This window comes from Phascolarctos cinereus, unplaced genomic scaffold, assembly GCF_003287225.1.
Source record: "Phascolarctos cinereus isolate Bilbo 61053 unplaced genomic scaffold, phaCin_HiC Scaffold_726;HRSCAF=1367, whole genome shotgun sequence".
Classification (NCBI taxonomy): Eukaryota; Metazoa; Chordata; class Mammalia; order Diprotodontia; family Phascolarctidae; genus Phascolarctos; species Phascolarctos cinereus.
The window spans coordinates 120132137-120156439 of record NW_027556098.1 but is presented as its reverse complement, the minus strand read 5'-3'; the positions used below and the strand labels follow the sequence as shown (position 1 = coordinate 120156439).

Below are 24303 nucleotides of genomic sequence, written 5' to 3'. Positions count from 1 at the left end.
CTGCATTTGAGCATTGCCATCTGGTGATGGTGGCTCTTCGGTGCACATAGTTTCCTGTAGAGAGAGGCATATGAATGCAGATGCTCCTGACCAGGTCAATGTGCAGCCTGTGTCTGCCAGATCCCTCTGACATTCAGCTGTGTGACTCTGGGCAAGTCACTTAACCCCAAATTACCTCACTGAAAAAAAAATCCCTAAATGGCAGAAATAGATAAAGAAGAGGGATGGATTTCCCTGAATGTCTATTATATGTCTTGTTTCCCCCTATTTTACTGTGAGCTTGGTGGGGGGAGGTCCTCTGTCTTATTTATTTGGGTATTCCCTTTCAGTGCATAGCACAGGGTACAATACATTGGAGAAAATGTTTGTTGAACGAATAGATAACCTCTGAGGTTTGAAAGTCCTGAAAAACTCTTCTCTGTTCAGACCATATCTGGAATATCATGTTCATACAGAGTGAGCCATTCCTTGCAACAAAGATTTAAAAAGAGAGAGAGAAAAGAAAAACCCAGTTCAGCAAAACCAACCACATGTTAACTTAACTAGGTCTGACAGAATATGTGATATTACACTCTGGGTGCCACATTTTAAGGAAGGCTATACCCAGTAATATGCAATAATACCCTATACTTGATGCCACTTTTGATTTTTTAATTTATTTGTTTTTAGTTTTCAACATTTACATTTATAGGATTCTGAGTTCCACATTTTTCCCCTTCCATTTCCTCTCCCCCTCCCCAATCTGATATAGGCTATGCATGTACAATCATATTAAACATATTTCCACATTAGTAATAGTGTGAAAGAAAAATCAGAACAAAAGGGAAAAGCCAGGAAAAAGAAAAAAAGAGAGAAAATAGGATGTTTCGATCTACATTCAGATTCCATAGTTCTTTCTCTGGATGTGGCTAGCATTTTCCACGATGAGTTCCTTGGAATTGTCTTAGATCATTGCATTGCTGAGAAGGGCTAAGTCAAAGTTGATCATCTCACCATGTGGCTGTTACTGTGTACAATGTTCTCCTGGTTCCACTCTCTTCACTCAGGACTTGATGCCACTTCTTAAGAAAGCACATTGACAAACTGGAGATGGCGCAAAGGAGAATGCCTAGAAACCACAGATCTAATGTAGGAACTCTAAGTAGGCCATTAGCCAGGAGAAGAGAAGACTTAATGGGGATAGATTCACTGTCCTCAAGCCCTGGAGGACTGTCCTATGAGAAAACAATTAGACTTGTTTTGGTCTTGGAGGGCAGAATTAGGAGAAATCAAAGGAACGGATAAAAAAACCCCCATTTATTTAACAATTAATGAATGCAAAGCACTTGAAATACAAATAGGAAAGAAAAATCCAATGAGTGGAAATTGCAGATTTTGGTACAATACAAGCTTAACAATGACAGCTTCTGGGGCTTGGAAGGCTGAGAGTGTTTTTCCTTTCTTTTTCCACTAATAGACCACTCTCAGCTTTGGACACATGGGATTGGGGTCAGACCTGACATTCCCAGAGAACTCTTTATGATCCCCCCCCACAGCTCTAGGGAAAATTCTTTTTTTCCCTATCATTTATTTTTTTAAATTAATGAATTAATTAATTTTAGTTTTCAACATTCACTTCCATAAGATTTTGAGTTCCAAATTTTCTCCCTCTGCCTCCCCTCCTCTCACCCAAAGACAGCTTGCAATCTGATATAGGCTCTACATATACATTCATATTAATTTTTTATTAATTAATGAAAATTAATATCTTCATATTAGTTATGTTGTAAAAAAGAATTAGAATCAATGGGAGAAACGACAAGAAAGAAGAAACAACAAAAAAAAGAGAGAGATAGAGAGCAAATAGTATTCTTCGATCTGCGTTCAGACTCCATAGTTCTTTTTCTGGACATGGATAGCATTTTCCACCATGAATCTTAGATTCTTGTGTTGCTAAGAAGAGGTAAATCTATCAAAGTTAGTTATCACACAATGTTGCTGTTACTGTATACAATGTTCTCCTGGTTCTGCTCACTTCACTCAGCATCAGTTCATGTAAATCTTTCCAGGTGTTTCTGAAGTCTGTCTGCTCATCATTTCTTATGGAACAATAGTATTCCATTACATTCATATACTACAACTTATTCAGCCATTCCCCCAATTGATGGGCATCCTCTAGAGAAAGTTCGTAAAGTTTAGGTTTTACTGTTGTCTTAAGATATTCCCAAAAAGGGAGGAATAGAAAGAAATCCTATGTTACCTATAGATCTGGACAGCTACTTATCTCCTATACACAAAAGAAATACTAAATACAAAATACTAGCAGGCATTGACCATAAAATAAAACAAAACTTAAAGAATAAGTAGCAATAAACTACTATTATTATCTCTTGGGAGTTTGTAGGCATTTTGTGGGACTGCTAAGTAGGCACTTTTCACTTCTCCTCAGTTCTTCATTCTCCAAACAATTACCTCAGGGTCTATGTCTTTTAACAAGCCAGGTCAAGGCTTGGACTCATTCTTTTCTCTGTGGTCATCTTCTCAGATGCAGAAAATCCTGTGGCCAGTCAGCTCCAATTGAGAGTCTCAGGATCTCCCAAACTCTCCATTTCAAGAGGATATCTCAATATCACCTATTACTCCATCACCAGTGTTTAGCAAAGAAATACAGAATAAGAGGCAGCTAGGGCTCAGGCCTGGCTGTTTCTCCACGTAGGCAGAAAGTGCTTTAGCTGACATTTGCTTCCAGCCTCCATAGGGTCATAGAGAGGGATAACAAGGTATTAGCACATCTTTGTACTTTGTTAACCTCGCTGGCTTCATTATTTGTCCTTACTTTCTGTGATTACATCCCATGGCGTGGAGGGAAACCAGTTGGTCAGGGGTATGGGAAGGTTGATTGAAAGCTAGAGCTGTGATAACCTCCCCCTCTCATCCTATCTTTTAGGATACAGTTCTTGCTGTACCTCATGATGGCGTGTTCTCGATCATGTTCCCGCATCTTGGGGGTCAGCCTTGGTATCTCAGCCCAACTTGCAGCTGGTGCCAATCTTGCTCTGTTCTTTCCTGACTGGGAAGTGACCTATCTGAAGAATGGCCTTATAGGCAAGCATGCTATGAGAGGTGCGGGCCTTTGGGGAGGTGGCCTGATGGTAAGCCAATACCTTCTTCTCCACACTGGTCACCTTCTCTGCTCTTTCTCATGGTGGGTGTTCAATTAGGTCAGAGAAAGTTTTTTTCCTGAGGAGCCAACACACTGATTTGAAACTTGAAATGGTTTCAAGCATGACTGGGAAACAAGAGAAGAATCTTAGGGACCAGGCTGCCAAATTGTAGTTTGGATAATATAAGGAATATTCTGATTGGGGGAAGGACTGTGAACTGACTCCTATCAGCATGGTCAGACAGGGCTTAAACGCATTATGTTCTGATGGTTTGAAACTGAATAAATTGGGACAGTTAGGTGGCGCAGTGGATAGAGCACCAGCCCTGGAGTCAGGAGGACCTGAGTTCAAATCCAGTCTTAGACATTTACTAGCTGTGTGACTCTGGGCAAGTCACTTAACCCCGATTGCTTCCCTTCTCCCCCAACCCCCCACAAAAAAGACACTGAATAAGATATTGAAATGCAGGATACTCCTATATATTCAGGGTATTTGACTAACCTGCTCAGCATGAAGGTGGGATCTTAAGAACTACTAAAAACCTGGCTCTCCTTGTACTCTCTCCTTATTTTTTTTTCCATAGGTATTCTTTGCAGCCATCCTCATCACACTGATAGGCTGGCGCCGGGGCTGCTTCAGTAACACTGGGCCCTGCAAAAGTGTAAGTGGTTCTTTTATTCTAGTTCTTAAAGTGTTGTGATTCTTATGTCTTTTTATTGTAGTTCATTACTTAGTTTGGTATATTCCTTAATAGGAAAGTATATAATACAACTATATATTATCTAGCTTTGTTGTTATTGCTGTTTGCCTTTCATTCTTGAACAGGACCATGACATCAGGAGATGATGCCATGATCTTCAAGTCAACTGGATTTGAGTGAGGGAGGGCTGTGCAAGTCACCAGCCTCACTTTCTCCTCCAGAGCCGTCTGGTTCCAGTGGCCAGATCTAGATCAGGATGACTGGAGATCAGCCTTATTATCTAGTTTTATATTACATGTATATTATACACATGTATTAAATTATATTAAATACATGCCTATATAATATTGATAGATTTTTATCTCCATCTATAGTGAAGATAAAGACCTCCAGGTTATTTTATTTCATAAAATGTCAAAGCTGGAAGGGACTTAGGATACAGGTCAAGTCCCTCATGTAAACTGAGGTCCAGGGTTACATGACAGAGGGCAGCTAGGTGGTGCAGTAGATAGAGCACCAGCCTTGGAGTCAAGAGGACCTGAATTCAGATCTGGCTTCAGACACATACTAACTGTGTGACTCTAGCCAAATCACTTAACCCCAATTGCCTAAAAAAAAAAAAAAGTTATATAGCAGGTACCCAGAGATGTCCGTTGATAAAGTATTATTATTTCTCACAAGCTTTTACGACACATAAATTATTTATTTTGTTTCCATATTTGTTTAGGTTTGCAAAGGTTATTTGTATTATAGAGAAATGTACAGGATAAAACCTCTGTACTTTGAGTTTTAGGAAAACACTATCTTCCCAGAAAAAGTAACCTTAGAGAAACAGAGCTACAAAGTTATGAAAATAGAGATCCCCAGGTTAGCAAGGACAGGATGATCCTACTTATTTCTATCTTGAAGGTGACCTCCACTACCTTAGAGGCTTCTTGCCAGGATATCTGATAAGATTAGCTAAGGTGAAAACATCCCACTAGAACAAATCTTTTGTTTGGCAAATCCTGAGGCCCCAAGGTTAACCCATTCTATCCCAGATTACCTGTTCTCCTGTCCCTATTACTCAACATCCCAAATAAGGGAAAGTGACTGAGCAGACTCACCTGATAGGCTTCTTTTCCAACCTTTAATGCTGCCATTAGACTGAGTAAAACCATTTATGTGCATATCTCCTTTTGTTCTAAGCATTGCTATCTACCTGGAAACTGCCCACCAACTGATGCTAATTAGACTTTTTATCTTCTAGCCTTGCCTCTTGATTTACTGACCTCCAGTCAAGCAGACCAAGGTGGGAGGTGCTGTTCTCTAGGAGAATCTTAGGACCTCTGGATTCCCACTTTTAATGCTCTAGCCCACATAATTTTCTTATATTATGTGAAGTTTTCTGCCCTTATAAGTTTAGGGGTTTGATATTTTTTCACCAGATATCTCTATTAAGGATTAATATCTAAGATCTATCTATAGGAAACTGAGACAAATATATAAAATCAAGAGCCATTCTCTAATAGATAAAGGGTCGAAGATGTTTTTTAAAGATTTTTTAAAAAATTGTAAATTATCAACAATTCTATGAAAGATTGCTCCAAATCAGTAATAATAAAAGAAATGCAAATCAATGCAACTTTGAGGTTTCACCTCAAACCTAGCAAATTGGCAAAAATGACAAAAGATGGGAATAGTCGATGTTGGAAGAGCTTCTGAAAGACAAGCATACTAATGCACTCTTGGTGGAGTTGTGAATTGGTCCAACTATTTTGGGAAGCAATATGCAATTGAGTTAAAAATGACTGAAATTACCACATCCAGGCATGTACCCAGGGTAGGCATATGCTTTATTAAGGTCAAAGACAGAAAATATACAAGTACTTTTAATAGTATCAAAGAATTGTAAACAAAGTGAATGCGAACTGAGTGGTGAGTGCCTAAACAAATTCTGGGGTATGAATGTAGTGAAATGTGCTGTAAGAAAACGTGAATAGGAAGAATTCAGAGAAGCATCGAAAATTTTATATGAGCTGGTATAAAGCTCCAGGCATTTCTCTGGCTGTCCTCCATACCTGGAATGCTGTCCATCCTTTGATCTGATTACTGAACTCTCTGGCTTTCTTTGAGTCCTAACAAAAATCCCACCTTCTACAGGAAGCCTTCCCCAACCCCTCTTGATTCTAGTGCCTTTCTTTTGTTAATTATTTCCAATTTATCCTGCTTATAGCTTGCTTTGTATATGTTTGCATGCATGTTGTTTCCCTCATTACATTGTAAGCTCCTTGAGGGCAGACTCTTCTGTGTCTTTTTGTATCCCCAGCCCTTGTCACAGTGCCTGGTGTGTAGAAGGCATTTAATAAATGTTGATTAATTAATGCAAAGTGAAGTAAGAACCAGGGAAACAATAAGCATGGTGATTTCAATAATATAAGTGGAAAGAAAAAGGAAACTGAATTCTGTAATTATAATGACCAAGCTTGTCCCAGGAGAAGAAATTCCTTCTCTAGGGAAGTGGGAGACTATGGATATAGAGTAGTGCTCTGTCAGATTGGGTTGTTGGTTAGTTATGCTGAACTTCTTTTTCCCCTCCTCTCTTTTTCACTTTTTTGCTACAAGGGATGGCTTGCAGGTAGAGGAGGAATATATTAAGTAATAAAGGTGCTATAAAAACAAGAGAAAGCAAAAACAATTGCAATTTTTAAAATTAAAATTTATTTTTCACAATTGCCATTGGAAAATGTTATTTTAAAACAGAAGTTTTGATGACACCTTTTGTTTTTATACAACAATCGTCTCTGGATACTTCTTCAATGAACCCTTCCTCATAACAAGGAAAAGGAGAAATGATTAAGCAAAAGCAGCTGACACAATGACTGTATACACAGTGTATTCAGTGCTTCATACCCATAGTCTTCTACCTTAGTCTTTACAGTTACTCATCAATCAGTTTCATTTTAGTGTTCTTTTCGTTTTTATTGTTATAATTATTGTGTGTATTGTTCTAAATTCTACTTGTTTCATTCTGAATCAGTTCATGCAAATCTTACTATGTTCCTCTGAATTCCTCATATTTCTCACTTCTGAGTGCGCAATACATGCCATTGTATTCATATGTGATGTATTTGGTCATTCTTCAAATAGTGTATTCACACACACACACACACATGCTTTATATCCAGTTATTTCTTGTCACACACAATTATATTGTAGATATTTTGGCATATATGCAGCCTTTTTGTCTTTAATGTTGCTGGGGTATATGACCAGCAGTAAGATATATGAATCAAAGGGAATGAATAGTTAAGTGCCTTTTCTTGCACAATTCTAAATTGTTTTCCAGAGTTCACTGTGAATTTTTTAACTTAAAATCAAAACCTTCTGGAACATACGCATAGCTTCTGTGTACGTTAGGCTTCGGGGCAATAATGGAAAAAGTACTGTATGTGTTTTTTTTTTCTTTTAAATGATGTACTTTTTACTCAAACGTATTTTAAACTTTACATTGTGGAAGAAATAATCTGGTTCCTTTAAGAAATTAGATTTGGAAGTGAACTGGAAGCTAGCAGAGATAATAATAATAATAACTAACATTTATATAGGCATTTACTGTGTGCCAGACACTGTGTTAAGTGCTTTACCATTTTAACTCATTTTGATCCTCACAACAACCTTTGAAGGTAGATGCTATTACTATCCCCATTTTATAGATAAGGAAACTGAGGCAAACAGGATTAAGTGACTTGCCTAGGGTCACACAGCTAGTAAGTGCCTGAGGCCAAATCCTGACTCCAGGCCCAGTATTCTATCCACTGAGTCACCTATCAGCCCAAGGACCATATCATATGCTAAAGCTAGTTACGAATGCAAATGACAAACTAGTTACCAGAATTGCTTATTAGAAAAGAGGTGTTTTCAGAATTTTTCTTTTTCTCTCCTGTGTTTGTTTTGAGAGGGAATTGAAGATTGAGAAAGTCAGGATCTAGATGGGAAGATTTGGCCATATTTTGGAGGAACTGTTAGTCAGCAGTTAGTCAGTCTACCTAGTGAGATCAAGGGCTGAATCAAAGTCATCTGTAAAAGCTTTTGATGTGAAGATGTTGTGAAGCCCTATAGTACCTGCTGACTTTTGAGCACTGAAACTCTAGATGCAGATGGATTCCATACTGAGAAAAGCCTGTGTCCTAAAATCCTGGTACTTCTCTTTCATCTTCTGTGAGATACATAGCATCATTCCAATCCCCATATCATCTTAGTTGGACTCGGGGAAGTGAATTGCCATGACTATGTATCAATAGGACGCTAGGTGGCACCATAGTGCAGAAAGTGCTGGGCCTAGAGACAGGAAGACTCATCTTCCTGAGTTCAAATCTGACCTCAGACACTTATTAGCTGCATGACCCTGAGCAAACCCTTAACCCTATTTGCCTCAGTTTCCTCAACTGTCAAATGATCTGGAGAAGGAAATGGTGAACCTCTCCAGTATGTTTGCCAAGAAAACCCCAAAAATGGAGTCACAAAGAGTTGGCTATGACTGAACAACAAATATATCAGTGGGGTGGGGAGAGAGTCTGAGGCACAGTAACTTGCCTGGGTCACACTGTAGGTTAGTGGGTAACTCTGTCCCAGACTTAATTTCACTGTTTTTCCCTTCCCCCTGTAGATGCTTGTTTCCACGCTGGCAGGTTGCCTGGCTCTTTTAGGGGCCTTTGTTTGTTTTATCACATCTGGCGTGGCCCTGAAGGATGGTCCCTTCTGCATGTTTGACGTTCCCTCATCCAATGAGACACAAGCCTCGAAGCATGGCTATCCATTTAAAGGCCTGAATGACAGGTATACAGGAAGATCATCATAGGACCATAGTTTTGGAAATAGAAGGGACTTTGGAAGTCAAATGATAGCTTGACAACCTCAGTCCTTTCCCAGGAAATGAGAATGTTCATTCTGTTTCTCATCATTTTTCTTAATTTGTTAATGATGTCTTTGTTTTGTCTTTTGTTGTTGTCATTCAGTTGTTTCAGTCTGTCTGACTCTTCATGACCTCATTTGGGTTTTCTTGGCAAAGATACTGGAGTAGTTTGTCATTTTGTTCTCCAGCTTATTTTACAGATGAGGAAACTGAGGCAAACAGGGTTAAGTGACTTGCCCAGGGTCACACAGTGACCACATCTGACTTCATCTGCCAAATTTCATACCACTAGTTAATCTATCATGTCTGTTGAATGTTGTGTTTTATGGAAATTGTGTTTTATCCTCTGACCTCCAGAACCAAGATTGGTCATTGCTTTTAATCTGGGTTCAATTGTCTTTTAATTATTGTTTTATTGTTGCTTTCATTTATAGCGTTGTGATCATTATATCCACTGTCCTTCTGGTTATTTCTTTCCTCTGCATGAGTTTACACAAATCATCCCATATTTCTCTGAATTACTAATGTGCATTATTAATTACAGTGCAAGAATATTCGGTTCCTTTCACATACCACAATTCATTCTGCCATTACCCAATGGATACTTTGTTTCCAGTTTGTGGTTATTGTTGTTTTGGTCATAAAAAGTGCTGCTATAAATATATGGGACATTTCTTTCTATCTTTGGTCTTCTTGGGGTATACACTTAGTAGAGGGATTGTTAGGTCAAAGAGAATGAATAGTTTAGTAACTTTTCAGGGAGTGTGGAGGATTGAGTATACTTTTACAACTTGTTTTCCAGAATGGGGGGAGTGGGTAAACTCCTTTAGAGCTGAGATAATTCTATTCTTTGTGTTTGTATCTCCGATGCCTAACACAGTGTCTAACACATGATAAATACTTTAAATGCTTATTGTATGATTGATTGCTTCATTACAGCATCTAACCCTTCTGAAGCAAAATTCCTTTTTTAGGCTCTGATTTGAAGTCTTACTCTTATTTTCCTTTAACTTTGAGCCCAGTGAAGGTGAAAACCTAATCTCTTTATACAAGAGTTCTGTACCTGTTCCACTTTATGAAGTCCCTGTTTCTAGACTGTCTGGGCTTCTTAATTTATTTTATTTAGTTTTCTGTGTTCATTACTTGGTTTTCTTATCTTTTTTGGGATAGGAATTACCTTTATAACCGCTTCCTCTGGGATTCAGTCTGCATTGAGCCCCGCAGAGCTGTCATCTGGCATGTGATTTTCTTCTCTACACTCCTGAGTGTCAGCATCATCCAGATTCTCCTGGTATTAGCTCAGCTAATCAACAGCTTCTTGGGTCTCTTCTGTGGCTTCTTTGAGAAGAGAGAGGTAATTTCTCTTTTAGGTGCCTCTGTGGCAAAATGGGCTTTAGCATCTCCTAGGATTCCTCTTTAGAATCCTTGAGTAATAATAATAATAATAGCTAACATTATTTTATTATTTTTCTTTCCCTACAATTCTTTTTTAAATAGTATTTTATTTTATTCAACTACATGTAAAGACAATTTTTAACATTCATTTTAAAATGTTTTTGAATTCTAAATTTTCTCCCACCCACCCTCCCTAAAAAGGCAAGAATTTTAGATAAGTTATGTATGTGCTCATGTAAAATACATTTCCATATTAGTCATGGCTAATATTAGTTTAGGGCTTTAATGTCTGTGAAGGGATTTGCATATATTGCCTTATTTAAGACTCATAAAACCCTGTGAGGTAGGTGTTATTGTTATCCCTATTTTATAGATAAGGAAACTGAGCTTGAGAAAAGTTAAGTGATTTATCCAGGGTCATGGCTATTTTGAACTCAGGTGTTCCTAGGTCCAAGACCAGGACTCCATCCACTATATCACCTAACTACCTCTGGTTGAGCTAAGAGATAGAGACAGAGAGTCCAAGTGGTTAGCAACTAGAGTTGAATATGGGTAAAGGAATGTATGTGTATTGGGGTGAGATGAGAAAGGGGAAATCCTGAGTTACAAGAAGCATCTAGAGGGACCATAAAGGTGTTCATGGACCAGGAAGGCAAAAAGGCAAAGGACATAGATGGAGAAAGACAGAGGAGAAGACAGTTCTAGAAATGATGTTAGGTTAGAAAAGAATCCCAAAAAGAAAGACTTTGAGGCAATTCCATTTATTTTAGTAGAGACATTTCAGATGCAAATTAACTGCTAACAAGAAGCCTCTAGAAAACTTTCAGCTGTTTAGATAGGGTGAGTAAAAGGAAGTTGAGGGAAACCAGTATCACCAGGACTGGGATACAGATGGAATGTTGGGATAGTAAAGTGTGTGTGTGTGTGTGTGTGTGTGTGTGTGTGTGTGTGTGTGTGTGTGTGTTGGTCTGTCTGTCTGTCTGTCTGTATTTTGGGGAGAGAACAAGGCAGAGGGAAACATAGATGCTGTTCCTATTCCCTTCCACATCAGAACTGCTTTAACTCTATGGGAACTGCTAGAAGAACATCCTGGAGTTCTCCAAACCACCAGGGCCAAAGCATGGAGGCTGGAACACTTACCTTTTCATAGCCTATGGTCAAGTGGGCAGAGCTTTTTACATGTCCCCTGCTGTACTCTTTCCCTGCATTCCTCTGGAAGCTATAGTTTTAAAGGCTGTTTGGCTTGAGGAAGACGTTAGAGAAAATGGATAGACTATGCAGCCAGGTGGAGAGGCAGACATTGCTCATTAGGCTGGACAGTGAATCCAAAAGTCTGGTCTCCACTGAGTTGCCCAAATTCAGAACTCATATAGGGAAAATTTTGATGAGCACTACTATTTTCCTCTTATACTTATTGGTTTATTTGGTTTCAGATTTAACTTCCAGTCTGCAGCAGAGATGCCCTTCTCAAGTTGTCCTTCTTCCCAAAAAGAAGCTGATTGTGGAAGCAAGGAAACATAAAGAAAAGGACTGATATTTAAAATTGGTACTTAGATGAAGTAAGAAACACATTCTCCACTGATTACCCAGCCCTCTTTACTGTATCCTCAATGGACATATCTATCAATTATTGACATGAAAATCCTAACATAAAGTTAATAGCCAAGAAATAGGCCATTAAAAATGAGTTAACAACAGAGAAAGAACCTGACCATAGATACTACAGTGACAGAGAAGATCAGGTTTCAAACTCAGAAGAAGACAATGAAGTCAAAACAGCTCCTTGTAAAGCTTCAAGGAAAAATTTTAAATGGACACAAGCCCAAAAAGAGTGTTTGGAAGAGCTTAAAAATCAAATAAGGGATATAGAGAAAAAACTGGGAAAAGAAATGAGTAATGCAATAAAATCAAGAAAATTATGAAAAGAAAGTTAATTAATTTGAAAAAGAGATCCAAAAACTTACTGAAGAAAATAACTCCTTAAAAATTATAATTGGGCAAGAGAAAGCTAATGACTTCATAAGACGTCAAGAAATAATAAAACAAAATCGAAAGAATGAAAAAATAGAAGAGAACATAAAATATCTCATTAGAAAAACAATTGACCTGAAAAACAGCTCAAAGAGAGATAACATAACAACTGTTGGACTACCTGAAAGTCATGATCAAAAAAGGGTCTGGACACTATACTTTAAGAAGTTATTCAGGAAAATTGTGCTGAAATTTTAGAAATAGAGGATAAAATAGAAATAGAAAAAAATCCACCTATCACCACCTGAAAGAGATCCCAAAATGAAAACTCACAGGAGCATCATAACTAAGTTTCAAAGCTCTCAGGTCAAGGAGAAAATATTATAAGTGACTAGAAAGAAATAATTCAAATGTTGTGGAGCTTCAGTCAGGATAACACAAGACTTAGCAGTTTCTACATTAAAAGACCAAAGGGCATGAAATATAATATTCTGAAAAGCAAAGGAGCTAGGTTTTCAACCAAGAATAATCTACCCAGCAAAGCTGAGTGAAATCCTGCAAGGAGAAAAAAAATGTATATTTGATGAATCAAAAGATTTTCAGGCGTTCTTGAGGAAAAGACCAGAACTGAACAGAAATTTGACTTACAAATACAGGAGTAAAGAGAAACATAAGAAGGTAAACATGAAAATCTAATAGGTTAAACTGTTTACTTCTTATATGGGAAAATGATATTTGTAACACTTAAGAATGTTATCATCACTAGGGTATTAGAAAATATATATATATATGGCTTTGGGTTGAGTTGATTATGATGGGAGAATCCTAAAAAATAAAATTGGGTAGGAAGAGGTAAAATAGAGCAAATTATCTCATACGAAGAGGTGTGAATGGAAGAACTTTTACAGTGGAGTAGAAGAAGGGGTGAAGGGCAAGCAGAGAGGGAACCTTATTTAGAACTGAGTAAAAGAAGGAATAATATATACATTTAGTTGGGTATAAAAATCTTCTTAACTTATGAAGAAATAGGAAGGCAAGGGGATAGGTCAAGGGAGAGACTCTTAGAAGAATGTGTAGATTAGGGATCTAGTTGTCAGAAGGAAACTAGACTTCTGAGGAAGGTTAGGGTAAAAAGAGAAAGAGAAGGATTAACATCAGGGAAAAACGGGATGGAGGGAAATACACAACTAGTAATTATAACTTTGAATATGAATAGGATGAACGCACTTATAAAATGAAAACAGAGAGCAAAATGGATCAAAAACCAGAACCTGACAATATGTTATATACAAAAAACACATTTATTTATTTTTTGTTTCTTGGTGAGGGCAATTGGGGTTAAGTGACTTGCCCAGAGTCACACAGCTAACAAGTGTTATGTGTCTGAGGTCAGATTGGAACTCAGGTCCTCCTGACTCCAGGGCCAGTGCTGTGTCCACTGCGCCACCTAGGTGCCCCAAGAAACACATTTAAAAAGGAGAGACATACATAGAGTAAAGATAAAGAATTGGAGTAAAATGTATTATGCTTCAGGTGATGTAAAAAAAAAAAAGCAGAGGTAGCAATCATGATCACAGAAAAAGTTAAAGCTAAAATAGATTTAATTAAGACATAAGCAGAGTACCATAGATAATGAAGTAATATAAATACTAAATATATATGTCCCAAATGCTATGGCATCCAATTTATAAACGAAAAGGTAAATGAATTACAAGTGGAAATAGCAAAACTATAATAGTGGAAGACTTCAACCTTTGCCTCTCAGAACTAGATAAATCTAACCAAAAAATAAATAAGAAAGAAGTTGAGGAGATGAATAGAATATTAGATAAGCTAGATATGATAGACATCTGGAGAGAACTGAATAGTAATAGAAAGGAATATACCTTTTTCTCAATGGCATGTGGCACCTTTACAAAAATAGATCATATATTAGGGCATAAAAACTTTATGATCAAATGCAGAAAAACAGAAATAATAAATATATCCCTTTCAGATCATAATGCAAAAAGATTACATTTAATAAAGGACCATGGAAACATGGATTAAAAATCAACTGAAGACTAAATAATCTAATCCTAAGGAATGAGTAAGTTAAAGAACAAATCCTAGAAACAGTAAATAATATTATTAAAGAGAATAACAATAATGAGAAAACATACTAAAACTTTATGGGATTCAGCAAAAGCAGTAATCAGAGGAAATTTTATATCACTGAATGCTTATATCAATAAAATAGAAAAAGAGCAGATCAGTGAATTAGGTATGCAATTAAAAAACTAGAAAAAGAACAGATTAAAAATCCCCAATTAAACACCAAATTGGAAATGCTGAAAATTAAAGGTGAGATCAATAAAATTGAATGTAAGAAAACCATTGAATTAATAAATAAAATTAGGAGTTAGTTTTATGAAAAAATCAATAAAATAGATAAAACATTGGTTAATAGGAATTTTAAAAAGAGAGAAGAAAATCAAATCACTAGTATCAAAAAAGAAAAGGGTGAATTCACTACTAATGAAGATGAAATTATAGCAATTATTAGGAGTTTCTTTGCCCAATTATATGCCAATAAGTTTAACAATTTAAGTGAAATGGAAGAATATTTACAAAAAATATAAACTGCCCAAATTAACAGAAGAGGAAATAGAATATCTAAATAAACCTATTTTAGAAAAAGAATTTGAATGGGCCATATATGAATTTCCCCCCCAAAAAACGACAACAACAGAACCAGATGAATTTATAAATTTATTCTACCAAACATTTAAAGACCAATTAATTCCAATATTAAATAAATTATTTGGAATAACAGGTAAAGGAGTTTTACTAAACTCCTTTGATGAAACAAACATGGTGCTGATATGTAAAACAGGAAGAGCAAAAACGGAGAAAGAAAATTATAGATCAATTTCACTAATGAATATTGATGCAAAAATCCTAAATAAGATACTAGCTAGGAGACCATAGCAATATATCGCAAAGATTATACATTGTGACCAAGTGGGATTTATACCAGGAACGCGGGGCTGGTTCAATATGAGAAAAACTGTTAACATAATAGATTAATCAATAACAAAAGCAACAAAAATCATATGATTACATCAATAAACACAGAAAATTTTTTTGACAAAATATAACACTCCTTTAAAAACACTTGAAAATAGATATAAATGGTTTTTTACTTAAAATGATAAAGAAGTATCTACCTAAAACCATCAGTAAGCATTATCTGAAAAGGGGATAAGTTAGAAGCATTCCTGATAAGATCAGGAATGCCCATTATTACCAGTATTATTCAATATTGTACTAGAGATGCTAGTAATAGTGATAAGAGAAGGAAAAAAAATTGAAAAAATTAGAATGGACAATGAAGAAATAAAACTATTCCCTTTTTGTAGACAATATGATGGTATACTTGGGAAATCCTAGAGATTCAACTGAAAAATTAGTTGAAACAATTAATAATTTTAGTAAAGTAGAAGGATATAAAATAAACCTATATAAATCATTAGCATTTCTATATATCACCATCAAAGCCCTGCATGAAAGATATTTCATTTAAAGTAACCATAGACAAAATAAAATACCTGGGAGTATACCTCCCAAACTATATGAATATAATTCTAAAATATTCTTTATACAAATAAGATTAGATTTAAATAATTAGTAAAATATTAATTGGTCATGGGATGGGCCAAGCCAATAGAATCAAAATGACAATTCCATTTAAACTAATTTATTCAGTGCCAGCCCAATTGAACTACCCAAAAAATTTATTTTATTGAGCTGGAAAAAAAATAATAATAAAACTCATTTGGAAGAACAAAAGTCAAGAATATCAGAGGAATCAATGGAAAAAAATGTAAAGGAAGGAGGTCTATCACCAGATCTTAAACTGTATTATAAGGTGGTAATTATCTACACTATCTGGTACTGGCTAAGAAATAGAATCAATGGAATTGAGTAGGTACACAATACAGAGTAGTAAATAATTATAGTAACCTTGTGTTTGATAAGCATAGAGAGCTGACTCTTTGGAATAAGAACTCATTATTTGGTAAAAATTGCTGGGAAAACTGGGAAGCAGTCTGTCAGAAACTAGGTATATACCAATATTTTATACCATTTACCACGATAAGGTCAAAATGGATACATGATCTAGACATAAAGGGAAATATCATAAGTAAATTAGAAGAACATGGACCATATTGCCAATCAGATTTATGGATAGAAGAACTTACAAATAAAGAAGAGACAGAGCATTATGGGATATAAAGTGAATAATTTTGGTTATATTAAATTTAAAAAATTTTTGTACAAATAAAATTAAAGTAGCTAAGATTAGAAGGAAAGCAGACAATTGGGGGGAAATTTGTAGACAGTTTCTTGGGTAAAGTCCTCATGTTTCAAATATATAGAGAACTAAGTCAAGTTTATAAGAATATGAGTCATTCCCTAGCTGATAAATTTTCAAAAGATATGAACAGGTAGTTTTTAGAAGAAGAAATCAAAGCTATATATTTGTTGTTCAGTTGTTTTCAGTCATGTCCAACTCTTCATGACCCCATTTGGGTTTTTTTTGGCAAAGATACTGGCGTGGTTTGCCATTTCCTTCTCTAGCTCATTTTACAGATGAGAAAACTGAAGGAAACAGGGTTAAATGATTTGCCCAGAGTCTCACAACTGGTAAGTGTGTGAGGCCAGATTTCAACTCAGGAAGATGAGTCTTCCTTGAGGCCCAGCACTCTATCCACTGTACCACCTAGCTGCTGAACCTACATATAATCATATGAAAAAATGCTGTAAATCACTATTGATTGGAGAATTGCAAATTAAAACAACTCTGAGGTACCATTTCACACCTATCAGATTGGATAATATGATAGAAAGGGAAAATGACAGATGTTGGAGGGGATGTGGAAAAATTGGGACGATAATAAACTGTTGGTAGACTTGTGAACTAATCCAACTATTTTGGAAAGCAATTTGGAATTATGCTCAAAGAGTTGTTAAACTGCCTATATCCTTTGACCCAGCAACACCACTATTAGGTCAGTTTCCCAAGGTGATCAGGGATAAAGGAAAAGAACCTATATGTTCTAAAATATTTATGGCAGCTCTCTTTGTGGTGGCAAAGAACTGGAAACTGAGGAAATGCCTATCAATTGGGGAATGTCTGAATAAGTTGTGGTATATGACAGTGATGAAATACTACTCTGCTATAAGAAATGACAAGTAGGTTGATTTTAGAAAAACATGGAAAGACTTATATGAAATAATGCAGAGTGAAAAGAGCAGAACGATTAGGATGTTGTATATAGTAACAGCAATATTGTTTGAAGAGTAACTGTGAATGACTAAGCTATTTTGAATAATATGAATATTTGTGGTTGTGGTTTGCCCTTCCTTCTCGAAGAGGACCATGACATGAGGAAGATGATGACATGACTTGCAATTGAATTGGATTTGAGTGAGGGAGGGCTGTGCAAAGTCACCAGCCTCACTTTTTCTTCCAGAGCCATCTGGGTCCAACTATGAAGGACTTATGAAGGGAAATGCTATCTACCTCCAGAGAAAGAACTGATACATAGAAGTATGTATTGTATGGTTCCACATATATGTCTGTATCAAATGTTGGCCTTCTCTAATGCAAAGTTGAGAGGGAAGGGAGACAACTGGGAACTCAAAATGTAACAAAAAAAATTAATAAAATTTTTTAAATTGATAAAAAATGTTTAAAAGTCCATTCCACTGCACACATAGGGGAGTGCTTCCAATGGGAATAGGAGTGTGGCTTAAGCAAATCCTTGGAGGGCTCTATCAGAACAAGTTCCCCTGCTCCAAGCTTGAACTTCCCCAGCCAACTCAATGGGCATGTATGAACTCTGTCGATAACTTAGGCTTTCAGTGTCTCCTTAAATCATTAGGTGATGCACAAAACTGGAGCTACCAGACTCTCTCACCTGTGCCTTACATACACTCCTAGGCTCTTAACATATGGACCTTCAAATAGTAATTCATCAATCTCTCTCTTGGTTAGTTTTGCCCCCAGTTCTCTGCATCCTTATTTCTGGTCTTCCTTTCTGGGCATGGGTCCAAAGAATTTACTCACTTGCGTATAGAATGAATGAAATTTTTACTATTATAAAAGACAAAGTTCAGTGTTAATTATACCTTCTCCAGCAGCTCTGCAAGAATATATTTTTTTTTCTTCTGCCCCCTTCCCAATTCTTTTCTGTGTCAGACCTTATTGCCCTGGAATAATAGCTAACATTTATATAGAGCTTACTATGTGTCAGTCGCTGTGCTAAACACTTTACAATAATTGTTTCATTTGATCCTTACAACACCCCTGTGAAGTGGGCACTATTATCCACCCCCATTTTATAGATAAGGAAACTAAGGCAATTAGAGGTTGTGACTTGCCTGGTGTCACACAACTAGTAAGTGTCTGAGGCTGGATTTGAATTCAATTCTTTATGATTTCAGGCCCAGTGCTCTATCTGCTTTGCCACATAAGCTGCAAAAATGAAAAGAAGGAAAGACTGATACATTTGAAGATCTTTGCAGCAGCTTGGTTTCAAAGTCTCAGGGGAAAAGGAGTCTCATTATTAGCTCCTGTTCCTTGAGTAATCCTTTTTTTTTTAGGTTTTTTTTTAATGCTAAAGTTAACAAACACAAAATAAGATTATACATGAAGCTATAAATCACTGTTGTATACAGCTTGTTTCTCTTTTAAAGTATCTAATAAATTAGCATTATTTTCAAGGCTGTTCTGTTTGTGCTTACTACGGACCTTCTTTTCTCCTGTGGTTATTTAAAAATGGTTCAGTGACCCTCTTTTCTTTCTTTCTTTCTCTTTCTCTTTTTTTCTTTCTTCTTCTACTATTTTTTTGTAACTATCTCTGCCCTTTTCCTTCACCTACTTCTCTCCGTCCTCTCCAAATTGAAAGGAAGAAGAACTAAATCCTTGTACCCAATACAGATTGTCAAGCAAAATAAATCCCAACATTGGCCTCTTCTGAAAATGTATTTCTCATTCTTCACCCTGAATTCATTACATTTCTGTCAGGAGGTAGGTAGCATATTTCATCTGGAAGAATAGTTGATTATGGCGTTGATCAGAGTGCTTCTTTTTCCAAAGTTGCTTACCTATGATGTTCCTGAATAAATTGTTCTTCAGGTTTTGCTTACTCCACTTTGCATCAGTTCATACAGATCTTCCACATTTCATCTTAAATATTATTTTTTATCATTTCTTATGGCACAATAATATTCCATTATATTTACATACCATAATTTGTTCAGTCATTCTAATAGCTTAAAAATTCACTAAAACTTTTGGGAACCCCGTACATGAGTATATTTAAAGAAAGTACAAAAGAACTAAAAGATGATTTTGGGGAGAAGGCACTAACAGATTGGGGGAGGGATTCTAAGAGGTAGAGAAGAGCAGGGAGTACATTCCAGGCATGAGGGACAGCCAGTGCAAACGAACTGAGGTGGGAAATTGGGTGGTATGTATGAGGAGCACTAAAAATGCCAATTTGTCTGGACCTTTGTGTTCATGAAGAGTCATAGTGCATGATAAGGCTGGAAAGGCAAGATAAGGAAAGGTTCTAAAGAGCTTTAAATGCCCATATAAACTAGTTGGCAAGTCGAGAACCAGCTACTGAAATTTGAGGCTATGTGGTTCAATTCGGGGCAACATTTGGCTGTGCAAAAGCATATTCCCTCAGAGAGAAAAGGACCTACATGTACAAAAATATTTATAGCAGCTCTTTTTGTGGTGGCAAAGAATTGGAAATTGAGGAGATGCCCGTTAAATGGGCTGGATGAACAAGTTGTGGTACATGAATGGAATGGAATACTGTTATGCTATAAGAAATGATGAACAGGCTGACTTCAGAAAAACCTGGAAAGATTTGTATGGTCTGATGCTGACTGAAGTGAGCAGAACGAGGAGGACATTGTATACAGTAACAGGAACATTGTGTGAGGATCAACTATGAATGACTTAGCTCTTCTCAGCAATTCAATGATCCAAGACAATTCCAAAGGACTCATGAAGGAAAATTCTGTCCACTTCCAGAAAAAGAATTGATGGAGTCTGAATGCAGATTGAAGCATATTACTTTCAATTTCTTTATTTTTTTGCTTTTTTTTTTCCTTCTTCTACAACATGACTAATACAAAAATATGTTTTACATGATTGCACATATATAACCTATATCGAATTGCTTACCATTTTAGGGAGGGGGAATGGGAGGGAGGCAGGGAAAATATTCAGAACTCAAATTTTAAAAAAAGTTTAAAATTATCTTTACATGTAATTGGAAAAAAAATACTGTTTTTTTAAAAAAGTATATTCCCTCTTATGAAACTGTGAAATGGAAGTTTAAAGTCATCCTCAGTGATACAGACCTAGTGTCAGAATTGCGATGGACTCTGATTGAAGAACCTCCCCACATTTTGAGAACAATTCTATTTGTAAATATCAGGAGACTACAGGGCTTTTCCAGCCAATATATCTGTTCTAACAAGTTTCCATCAGAAATGACTCTTTCATTGTCTAGATCAAAACTGAACAATGCTAGTACTAGGTCCATAACTAAGCACTGCTGTCTGAATAAAGTTGATTTTGGACTAATTTTGTATTTCTGCTGAAAGTTTATATTTTTAATAGTTAAGATATAGGTTATCATACTGAGTTAGTAAAAAAGCTTTTATGAAGTGTTTACTAGATGTCAGGCACTGTGCTAGGCTCTGAGAATATTACGAAAGGCAAAACACAATCTGTACCCTCAAGGGGATCATATTCTAATGAGGGAGATAACATGCAAACAACTGTTACCAGTAAAAAATTCGTTCAGTCAATAAAACATGAAAAAATACACAGAAGGAAAAAAGGAAGTACAGAAGGGGACATAAAAAGGGTTATTGTGTTAGCACCTTGTTAAATTTAATATATGCTCTCAGGAAACTAAACAAGTTCGTAATTTAATGTATAATTATCTTTTCTGTTCTTTATGTATTGAAACATTTGTGTTTGTTGATGATTAACTTCAAAAGAAAAAAGAAAAAATTTTACATTCATAAAGCCCATAGACATATATAACAGGACCCATTATTCTAATGTGTAACTTTTAACTACAATATAAAGTCAATACCTATAGGATGAAATCAAAACTCCTTAACCTGGCATACAAGATCTGCTACAGTCTGGCAATAATATCTTGTTAGAAATTTGATTGGGGATTTCTTGTGCATCATGGAGTTGAAAGTAGAGATCAGGATTTGAAGTTTGCAGTCAAAGGTATCTTGCTGCAGCGCTCAAAATAGGCCCAATCTAGAATAACATAATATGATGGCCAGTAGGGAGTTTGCAAGAGTAAACAGTACACCCTCCTAGTTTCTGATCTGGAAGTGTGAAACAGATTCTTTAATTTGTAAACAAAAAGGAAACCCACCATTTTAATGCTACGAGTAAACTAACAATTTAACTATCTGAGACAGAAAATATTAAGTCAGTCATTCAAAATTCAAGTGGTCCTCAAAGAGATCAGAGGAAGAGGAAAAGGACAAAACTATTTATAGCAGCTTTTTTTTTTTTGTGGTGACAAAGAATTGGAAACCAAAGAGGAATATGTGAATTGGGGAATGGCTGAACAAGTTATGGTATATGAATGTTATGGAATACTATTGTGCTATAAGAAATGATGAAGGGGATAGTTTCAAAGAAAACTGGCATGCCTTGTATGAACTGATGGAAAGTAAAGTGAGCAGAACCAGGAGAACAATTTGTATTGTAACAACAACATTGTAAGGACAAACAACTTTGAAAGACTTAGGACTCTGATCAATGTAATGAACAACTAAATGCCAGAGGACTCATGATGAAACATTCTGCTCACCCCCTGTCTGAGAGGTGATGGACTTAGGATGCAGACTGAGATATGTTTTTTTGGACATATGCAATGTGGTAATTTGTTTTGCTTGACTGTGTGTGTATGTATGTGTGTATATACATATATACACACATACATACACACATATATACATATATACACATATATATATACATATACATACATACATATATGTATATATATGCAAAGCTTTTATTTTTCTTTCTTTTTCAGCCAGTAGAGGGGAGGTTGGAAGTGAGAGAAGGTGAATTTTTGTTGATTAAAAAATTTAAATTTAATTTTTAAGAAGTAGTAAGCTGGGAAAGTAAGCATCAAGATAGCTAACATGTTAACTGTCTTTGCTTTTTGTTGTATCCCTAGAATTGTGCCTGTCATATAGGAAAGACTTAATTAATGCTTGTTTTTGATTGAAGACAAAGTCAGGATCCAAAAAGGTTTGGATAGGCTGGAATAAGAGGCTAAATATAATAAAATGAAATTTAACAGGGGAAAAAGAAAAGCAGTATATGGGTTGCATAATGGATGGAGAGTCAGCCACTGACTCAGGAAAATCTGAGTTCTGTCACCACTGACTTAGGCTAGCTGTGATCCTGGGTAAGTTAAAACCTCTCAGTGCCCCCAGGGAATTTTCTTCCATTCCTTTTTTTTTTTAAAGGAATTCAATTTCATTTCATTTTTGGTTCCATATTCTCTCCTTTCCCCTGCTCCTCTCCCCACCCATTGAGAAGGCAAGAAAAACAAAATATATTACAAATATGTATAGTCTTACAAAATAAATTTCCATATAGCTGTGTCCAAAAAACATAAAAAGAAAAAGACAATAAAATATGTGCTTTGCATATTTGCACTGTAATGGACTGTATACAATGTTCTCCTGGTTCTGCTCACTATCAGTATGCATCAGTTCATACAAGTCTTCCCAGGTTTCTCTGAAACCATTCTCATTATCATTTCTTATAGCACAACAGTATTCCATCACATTCATATACCATAACTTGCTCTGTCATTCCCCAATTCATGGGTATCCTCTCAATTTCCAATTCTTTGCCACCATAGAAAGAGTGACTGTAAATATTTTTGTACCTCTATGTAATCAAAAGGATTACTAACTGCACAGTTTCAATTTAGGTTCGGCTCTCAAGATATAATGACATGTACTCAGTATAAATTTAAGAAATAATCACATTTATTTTACAATGATTAATAATGATTAATGCAAAACACACACAAATAAAGATGAGAATAATATTCAATATAATAAGTAATAATCAAAATTTTAAAAAGGGGGAATAAGAAAAGAAAGGATACACACTCACTGACCAGGCGAGCTCAAATACCTAATAGATTGGGGAAACTGAAGAACGGGCCAAGAGGGCTGGTCAAGGAGGCAATGGAGCGGTGTCCCGCTCCGACTCAACAGAAGCTGTGCACACATTCTGCTTCTGACGAACAGAGATTCGGCATCCCTATCTCTGACATCAAAGCCAAAAATCCCTTTCCAAATGACCCCTTTTAAATCTAAGTAAAACAGGGAAAAACAATCTTGGTATTTTGTTTTCTGTATGTGTCCTTGGTGAGCTCATGTCCAGGACATGCACACATTCTAACAAAGGTTGGGGCTTGATCAGAGCCCGAGATATCTGTTTGTTGTGTAAATCTCCGAGGAGTGATCAATTCCTTGGACAGTTACACACCTTTCTCAAGAAAAATGTTCCTTGAGATGAATTGCTTTCCCGGGTAACATAGTTTGTTGATTATTTAATGTTCTGTCTCCTTGGTCACCTCCGCCATGCATGGTAACTACAATTTATCTTTATGTCAGGTCATGAGGTGGTTACACCATCAGGTCATGAGACGGTTACACAAGGATCTGGGGAGGATCTCCTCAGGGACTGGGGAGAATCTCCTCAGTTTCTCCTACACTATAGTAACTTTCTAAGACTATTAATTGCTGAATTACCTCATTTGCAGTTTCCTGCACTGATTAAATCACAGGCCAGGTTAAAAAAAATTAAAATTAAATTCTTATACTTTGTTTAAAAATATCAGTTCTATAAACAGAAGATGGAGGAGGCATGACTAGAGACAAAAATTTCTTTGAAAAATACTAGAGAATTTTAGTGATCTGCAAACTCAATATGAATCAACTATAGCATTTTTAAAGCATTTACTCTGTGCAATACACAGAGTCATCAGTATGATTTTGAGGCTAAGTTGATTTTTTTTGGTGAGGGAGGGAAGGGAAGCTGGGGCCTGGACCCATGATTT

At 36.2% G+C, this 24303-nt stretch overlaps 1 protein-coding gene across 1 annotated transcript in view; it reads left to right on the top strand.

The window, feature by feature from the left end:
- Positions 1 to 2948: 2948 nt before the first annotated feature.
- TM4SF19 (transmembrane 4 L six family member 19) overlaps positions 2949 to 24303 on the top strand; it is a 25446-nt gene continuing 4091 nt past the window's right edge. The window contains exons 1-4 of the mRNA XM_078146144.1: positions 2949 to 3131; positions 3727 to 3804; positions 8492 to 8661; positions 9908 to 10091. Coding sequence (XP_078002270.1) covers positions 2949 to 3131; positions 3727 to 3804; positions 8492 to 8661; positions 9908 to 10091 — 615 coding nt within the window. The remainder of the gene's footprint in view (positions 3132 to 3726; positions 3805 to 8491; positions 8662 to 9907; positions 10092 to 24303) is intronic.